Genomic DNA, 8,184 nt, shown 5'->3' with positions numbered 1-8,184 from the left:
TTCTTCCACCTTTAATAAGTTTAATTAATTATTTTGTAATTTACCATTTTGCCTCAAGAATTAATTTTGGGCAGTTACAGATGGGTTGATTATAATGCGTCGAGCCCCTGCCAGTTTTTGAGCCAGGGCGTCGCCCACCCCTCTGCCCCACATAATTCCACCCACCATCATATATTATTTAAAAAAAAAATAAATAAATAAAAAATAGCAAATAAAAAAATCATATTTAAAAAATAATTGGTTGCAGATTCCGAGGCTGTCTCGTAAAATTCAAGCCCAATCGGCCCATTATTATTATAAGTATTCCTCAACGGTGCGGAGTAACCGAGGGCCACTTCATTTTTCATCCGTATTCACACGCAATCCTCTAATTATTCTGAAAAAACTTATTAAATTAATTAATAATTACTTTAAAATATTTAATTGCATTTTGAAGATATTAAATTCATATTTTCAGTGTCAACAAATTAAAGTTTTATTTATTAATTTATTTTTTAAAATTAGATATTGTACAAATATTTCTGGTTTTCTTACAATTTACATTTTGTACACGTCCAAACAAAATTTGGACCGAAGATGAAATTTCAAATATGCCATAAGTTGGCGGCATTAAAACCACACCCTGAAAATATATCTTTGAGGGCAATTCGGTCAATCGACCACCACTCCGTCAATCTTCCCTCCCAATCAAAGCAACGGCCCAAAACGCACCCCTGCACAGCACACTCTCTCTCTCTCTCTCTAACTCCTACCTCACCTCCGTAGCCTCTCGCGGGCCACAGTCACCATTTCCTCCGACCACGGCGGGCTTTTCCCGCCAACCCAAATGAACCATAGCCGGTCCCGACGAAATCCGACCCGCGAACCGGATTTCCCCACCGCCAAACCTCCCTCTCCAGGCGGCAGTTCCGGCGGCGGAGCCGGCGCAGCCATGAGGCTCATAGTCCCCTTACAAGGGGTGGTCCAAGGCCGTGGTGGCCTTATTCTTGGCTCTGTCATTCCCGGTGCCCTATACTACTTCTTCCAACTCTATCTAAAACGGTGTCGTTCCGCTAAACCTAATTCGAATCCACCGTCGCCGTCGTCTCCCTCGGCGCAGCTCGCAGACCTCTCCCGGTCGTCGTCGCGGTCCAATTTGTCTAGCCGTGGATCGGTGGGCCCGGTTCGGGTCTCGGCTAGGGCCAATTCGATTGCCAAGCCAAATGCTTCGCCGTATTACATTGGGTTGGAGAGGGCTTCCGAGGATCCATACGATCGTTTCGATAATCCGGATGGTATTATGCAGCTTGGATTGTCGGAGAATAGGGTGAGTTTTAAGTGTTTTTGTTGATTTCGTTTTTTTTTTTTTGGTCTGTGTTATTGATTGACTTGTGGTGGCTTCAGTTGTCGTTGGATTTGATTGAGACATGGATTTTGGAGAATTTGGAGCGCTCAATGATTGGAGGGGCTGACGGAAATTTGAATATTAGTGGAATCGCGACGTATCAGCCGTTTGATGGAATGATGGAGATGAAAATTGTAATTTGACTATCATTTCTTCTGTTTGGTTGCTGAGAAAGTGGAGGGACAAAAAAAATAAAATAAACGAAAAAGGATAGCTGAGACTGATTGAATCTGGTATCTTAATATTTTGGTTTGCAAGCAACTGAAAACATTATCTCGAAGAAGCCTAGTACAGTTACAAGGCTTGCATACTACCAGTCTGAATTTTCTTAAGAATCTAAAAGCATAAATAAGAGGCTTGAAAGCATTTCTTTTCAGTTTTGTAATTGTTCTGTGAAACCAAATGGACAAGGAATCATCTTGATTCAGTGTGCTATGAAGCTCTGCTTGTGTGAGTTTTGTGTATGTTTCGATCCAAACTCCATTATTAATTTTCAGTTTAAATTTGCTTGATGAGTGCATGTTTGCATCTTAATCATTTTCTGCTAAGTCTGATATTGTTTATGAGTGTGCTATGATAATGCATCAAGTGATAATTTTGTAGAAGAAGCTCTGCTTGTGCTAGTTCACAGACCAACTGGTTTTAGTTTCATTATTAATAGTCAGTTGAGCATTTGTTGTCGTTGTTGACATTACAGCATGATCTAGGTAAATATTTGTTCAAATAACGAGCATATTATCGATATAATGTTCAAATAATGGAACATTAGGTAAAGCATTTTCTAAGAATGTTGGAGTGGGTCTAGCCATTGAGGCAGAGATTTTATCTAACCTTCTAGTGGAAGGGGATTCTGCAGTAGTGATGTATTGGGTAAATAAGAAGGAGAGAAGCTCATGGAGGATTGATGGATGGCTACACCAAATTTTTGACATTGTTCTAGAGTTCGGGTGTTTATTTTGCTGGATTCCTTGGGCAGCTAACTAGGTGGTCAATATGTTAGCAAAACAGGGATCTAAGTAATTGATTCCTTTTGTAGGGGATTTTCTACCACCCTAAGTTCTTGAGTTCATATTTGTAACCATTTTTAGATGTGCATCTCTAATAATATCTTGAGTGGATAGTTTTTCCCCACTTTTGAGCAACACTATGTAGTCATTGTGCTTGGGGAAAAGTTCATACTTGTCACTGTAATCCTCATGGAAACTCCCACTTTATTGTTGTTAAGTTGGAGTTATTAAGATGAGTTTTTGATGCCAAATCTTCTACATTATAGTCTCATTTTCTGCACCATGTGAAGATGCTAGGTTGAGGTATTTGTTGTTAATTAGTCTATTGGAATTCTTTGCGTTATTACAAGAGGAGAAGGGGTGGTTTAGATCTTCAAATTAGCAGTGTTAGGCTCAAAAGATTACTTGCAAAGGCATCAAAAGCAGAATTTTGAATGGAAAAGAAGGAAAATTCCATGTGGTTTGGCTCAAAACTACAAAGCACTCTAAATGTTGAGTCTGTTTAAAGTGATAATTTTTGCTAAGTCGCAAGGCTAAAATGAATGCTCTGTTGGTGCAGCATGAAAAATCTATGACCTGTCTGCCACAGGAGATTCATAGTTGCATAAGCCCCCTGCCTTTAAGAACACTTGCTACGAGCCTTTTTTTACATTATGCTAGGTTTTTTTTTATCCCTCCATCCCAAGAGTCCATCTTTGGGATTGAGAAGTACTTTGGTTTTGAAATAGTGGATAGAAGGCATGTGTCTCAATGAATCAGCAATGCAAGTATTGTTATAGCTTGTTTTGGTGATACAATTGTGTTAGTTACCTGCATTTTGGCGTTTATCATTATGTTCCTTTCAATCTGAAGGATTCCAGATTTCCTTTTTAGCTTATTTTCAACTTTATTTTCAAACCTGAAACTATAGATCTATATTGGTTTGCCTGAATAAGCTGCTTTTGCGTCATGGAATCACATCAATTCTGTGTCCTTATTTTGCATTATTCTATTTTTTCGCTCTACAGGCTGTGGCAGGTTTCATGTCTCAGGTCATGGGAACGACTGTCTCATTTGATCCATCACGACTTGTATTAACATCTGGTGCAACTCCTGCCATTGAGACACTTTGTTTCTGCTTGGCTGACCAAGGGAATGCATTTCTTGTTCCCACTCCATATTACCCAGGGTAATTTATGTTCTCTTCATTTTAAGTCATTTCAACTCATAAACCAAAATATCTAATCACATGTTAAGCCAAATTTTGATTCTGACTTTTTATACAAAGAATTCTGTTGTGGAGCTTGATTAGAAAACTTTTATGCAGTTTTGACAGGGACATGAAATGGCGAACTGGTGTGGAGCTAATACCTGTTCACTGTCGCAGTTCTGACAACTTTGCCTTAAGTGTTACTGCTCTTGATCAAGCATTTAATCAGGCAAGAAAGCGTGGACAAAGAGTCCGTGGAATTCTCATCTCGAACCCCTCAAATCCTATTGGCAATATGCTAAACAAGGAAACCCTGTACAGTCTTCTAGACTTTGCCAGAGAGAAGAACATCCATATAATCTCTGATGAAATATTTGCCGGATCCACTTATGGAAGTGAGGAGTTTGTTAGTATGGCAGAGATTCTAGAGTCAGAAGATTTTGACAAGGACAGGGTTCATATAATATATGGGCTGTCCAAAGACCTTTCTCTTCCGGGTTTTAGAGTCGGGGTTATCTATTCCTTCAACACCAGTGTTTTGGCTGCTGCTAAAAAGTTAGCGAGATTTTCTAGTGTTTCAGCTCCAACACAGCGGATACTAATTTCAATGCTTTCAGATACAAGATTCATCCAAAGATATATTGAGACCACTAGAGAGAGGATACAGAAAATGTATGTTGCTTTTGCAGCTGGTTTGAAACAATTGGGAATTGAGTGCACCAAGAGCAGTGCTGGTTTATACTGTTGGGCTGATATGAGTGGATTAATTCGCCCTTACAATGAGAAAGGAGAGCTTGAGTTATGGGATAAGCTGTTGAAGATTGGTAAGATCAACGTAACTCCTGGGTCAGCCTGCCATTGCATAGAACCAGGATGGTTCAGGTGTTGTTTTACTATGTTAGCTGAGGAAGATATTCCTGTGGTTATCAAACGGATTCAGAGAGTTGTTGAAACTTGAAACTTGAACTCAAACTAAGCTCCCTCATCTAGTGATTCGTCTGTAAGAGATCAAAATTTCAATGGTTTTGGAATTGCAGATTGATATGCACAGCTTCTGACTTGTGGTTCAAAAGTGAAAAAAAATCCAAGCATAGTTGTCTTGAAGTTGCATATTTTGAAATGAAGTTGCATTGACAGACTTGTAAATTCTTTACATCCTCATGTCCCAGAGGTCATACATTGAAATGAGTGAAAAGAGTGGCTTGATGGTAGAAGGGGTGTTTTGTCTACACCAGTTTGAGTCTCGGTTGTCTCTTTTTGCCAAGCAATCCTCCAATCCTGCTGCCACCAGTTCCAAAGATCCAGCATCCAAAAGCTCTCTTCTTTGTGAATCCCTGCCATCATTGCAATCAGGCAAGAGTAAAAGTTGTTTCTAAGTTTCTGGTGCAAAATAGCAAATACTTAGGTGTGTGATTATTATTATTATTATTTTTTTAATCTTAGAGCCATAGGAGTTGAATAGAAATGTTTAATTTATGCTTTCTTGATTTGGAGATGTTTTAGCTGTTGATTGAATGTACTTCCCAGTTCCTTTTGTAGAATAAAGAGACATAATGTAGTTGGAGGTAATAAATGTCATTAAAAGAATTGAGAGCTGGCAAATTACCACTGAGAGATTGTGCTTTCTCATTTGAACTGCTTTCCGTCGATAACTTCTTCTCCGGCTCATCATTATCAGTTCTCCAAGCGTGGGTGCCCTTTTTACTATGACACTGGAATTGGTTTCATGGTCCAATCCCTTACTCTGTATTTCAGGTGGAGGGGGAGAGCCCTCAGGGCACCCAACCTTTGCAAGAAAACCGGAATTTGGTGGAAACAATGGAAAGAGACAATCTAAGAAGGATGAACCAACAAGGCTTGTTGTTCCAGTTGCATAGCTGCTTGTACTGCTGTTCGTTTCAGAAGCTGGCGAGGAAGGGCTTTCTGGCTGGTCATTGCTATCTTCATTCAAGGAAGTTTTCTGCACTGGAACTGCAGTAGAAATAGCCACTGTTGACATGAGCCGATTTGCTAAGAGGGAGGGAGCTGAACTAAAGGAGTCATCAGTTTCAAAACCAAATGCCTCGAAATCCGATTCAAATATCCCATCATGTTCATCATCACCATCATCTTCATAGTCCTTTGACTCAGCATCAGATAATGAAGAGCAGCACACAAGCTTTTTGGGAGGGAACAGAAGCAATGAATCATCATGTGGTGCCCCTGAGAAAAAGGGAAGTGGTTTTCCAGGCTTCTCCTCCCAAGTGAAAGGAATGGAGGCAATGAGCTTGATTGGTGGCGGTGGCGGTGGCGGTGGCGGTGGCGGTGGCGGTGGTGGTGGTGGTGGTGGTGGTGGTGGTGGTGGAGGTGGAGGTGGAGGAGGGTTAACTGCAGTCACCTCAGGTTTCCAATCTTTCTTAGGTATTCCTGGTTTTTCTTCCCATAGAAATGGAACTGAAGGTGGCTGTCTGATTTGCTTTCTGTTAGAAGAGACTTGCTGCTCTGTCATGCTGGATTTAGCCTAGCCATTCTTCAGGTGCAGTATGCCACTATTATACTCTGAGCACACTAGTGGTTTAGAAATGTTTGCTGCTAACTCCACCATTACTGGGCTTCAAGAGATTAGGCTCACCTGCTCTCTGTCTTTTGGGTTTGGTTCTTCTCCAGTGCTCTGCCTAACGATTATATATACTTGAGGGGCTCCCATTCTTAGGCATGTGGCATGGTTGGGTATAGCAGATTAATTCATATGCAATTAGAGCAGGAAATGGCAACTTCCCTTATAGCGCCGACTGAGATCATTCCCTGTCTTGGAATTTCGAAGACTTTAGAGGGTTTGGTGTTAAAGACATGCCTTTTATTAAAAGTATGAATGGCGGGTAAGGTTGAAAATATTGGAAAGAATATGGGTGGTTAAATTTGATATATATCATAAAATTTATAAGTCGGGTAATATACTATAATTTAAAACATATTTAATATTTAAATGATCATCGATTTAGAGTATGTTTGATAGTGATTTTAGAAAGCATTTTTAGTCTTTTTAATACTTAAAATTTTTTGAATTTCTAACAAAAACAAAAAATTTCAATAAAAATTAAGAAGAAATGTGAAAATCTTTCTCTAATCTCATATTTGATCACCTACAAAATCTAAGAAAAATTGGATTATCCATTATGTAGTACACCGAGTCTCGGTGTTTCTCTTTCGAGGAGTGAATGATAAAGTATTTCTTATGGGCTAAAGATGTCTTATGCCAAGATTTGGTATTGAATTTAAAATCAAGTTTGGTTTGTAATATTTTGGTTTCCTATCCTTCTATCAACAGGTGGAATCATATTGGCAAGGGAGAATCAGCAGGTGGAGTTAAGTTGTGCTCCGGGCTTGTGTTATTTAAGGATGGTAAATTTTAATATGATAACAAAAAAAAAAAAAAAAAAAAAAAAAAAAAAAAAAAAAAAAAAAAAATTACATGTTTTTTAGAAAAATGAATAAAAGTGTGGTATAATTATAATTTGATATTTTGTTTAAAAAAATCCAAAAAGAAAATAAATAAAATGAGTAATATAAATTATAAAATTTTAAAATGAGATTTGGGTTTAGGTTGGTTTATTCATACCATAGTTTTAAAAGGTACAAGGAGCACCTAAGGCAGAAGCTTAAGCGCAAGGTGCAACACAAAGCGTGCGTTTGAGTGAAGTGAAATTTGACTTAGTATGCATATCAATTTTATAAAATATGATCTAAAATATAATCCAATTAATAAAAAAAATTTAAAATTCAAACATTTAAAAGAAAATTCAATTAAAAAATAATAATAAAATTACATAAATTTTAATATACAATTATAAATTTCAAGAATAAAAGTGTTTAAAAATGAAAAGTAAAATAGCAAGATGTGTCACTTCAACAAGGCGCATGTCTTGGCAAGCAAGACACTATAGTTAGGGAGTGGTTGCGCTTTGAATCTAGACACGCTTTAAGCACGCCTTTTAGAACTATGGTTGAAACCTTGGTTCAAGTTTAATTTAAATTGAGTTTAAGTTGAAAAAATTTAATCTACTATCAATCCAAATATTAAAAATGATTGCCAAAATTCGCATAAAGTTGGGTTAGTTTTTTATTGAGTTGAGCCAACTCATCCAAATCGCACCTTACAATTTAGTGAACTTGCATATAACATTATATTATTTATTTATACATATTTTTCTTTAAATATTGTTAAATATAAACCAAAACAATGAAATCTAAAAGTAAAGCCCAATCCTACGAGCATTTGAGATTCTAGAAAATAGAAACCTATTAACAAAAGATTTCCAAATCCACAATTAACTCTAATACACGTGTGCTGGTGCAGGTGTATTGAGAAGTTTCTCGTTGGTGGGAAGAAAATCTTTTGCCAAATATTGAAATCTATTTTCGAGATTCTAGAAAATAGAAACCTATCACCAAAAGGTTTCCAAATCCTAGAAGACAACTAACACAATCTCTACCACCCTCCCTCTTTATATATGAGAACACAGAGCCATCTTTTTATTTGAAAATTCTCGATCATCATTCATCTCAATCATCACCAAGAAGACCAAGAACTCAACTGCAAACAGGAGCGAAAGAAGAAGAAAGAG

General features: G+C 37.7%; 2 protein-coding genes across 3 annotated transcripts; one reads left to right on the top strand and one right to left on the bottom strand.

Annotated features, from left to right (window-relative positions):
- Positions 1-702: 702 nt before the first annotated feature.
- On the top strand, positions 703-5,192 carry LOC117933863 (probable aminotransferase ACS12). 2 transcript variants are annotated; one of them, XM_034855427.1, is made up of 4 exons: positions 705-1,306; positions 1,384-1,518; positions 3,399-3,559; positions 3,698-5,192. In XM_034855427.1, the coding sequence occupies exons 1-4, from the start codon at positions 827-829 to the stop codon at positions 4,536-4,538; spliced, it is 1,617 nt and encodes a 538-aa protein (XP_034711318.1). In that variant the 5' UTR covers positions 705-826; the 3' UTR covers positions 4,539-5,192. The 2 variants fall into 2 exon arrangements, with proteins under 2 accessions (XP_034711319.1, XP_034711318.1); XM_034855428.1 differs by lacking the exon at positions 1,384-1,518 and having other exon boundaries at positions 703-1,306.
- On the bottom strand, positions 5,000-6,138 carry LOC117933864 (protein enabled homolog). The gene has a single exon (XM_034855429.1). The coding sequence runs from the start codon at positions 6,066-6,068 to the stop codon at positions 5,049-5,051; it is 1,020 nt and encodes a 339-aa protein (XP_034711320.1). The 5' UTR covers positions 6,069-6,138; the 3' UTR covers positions 5,000-5,048.
- Positions 6,139-8,184: the final 2,046 nt, after the last annotated feature.

Source organism: Vitis riparia, chromosome 16, assembly GCF_004353265.1.
Source record: "Vitis riparia cultivar Riparia Gloire de Montpellier isolate 1030 chromosome 16, EGFV_Vit.rip_1.0, whole genome shotgun sequence".
NCBI classification, from domain to species: Eukaryota; Viridiplantae; Streptophyta; class Magnoliopsida; order Vitales; family Vitaceae; genus Vitis; species Vitis riparia.
This window is presented reverse-complemented; position numbering and strand designations above follow the sequence as displayed.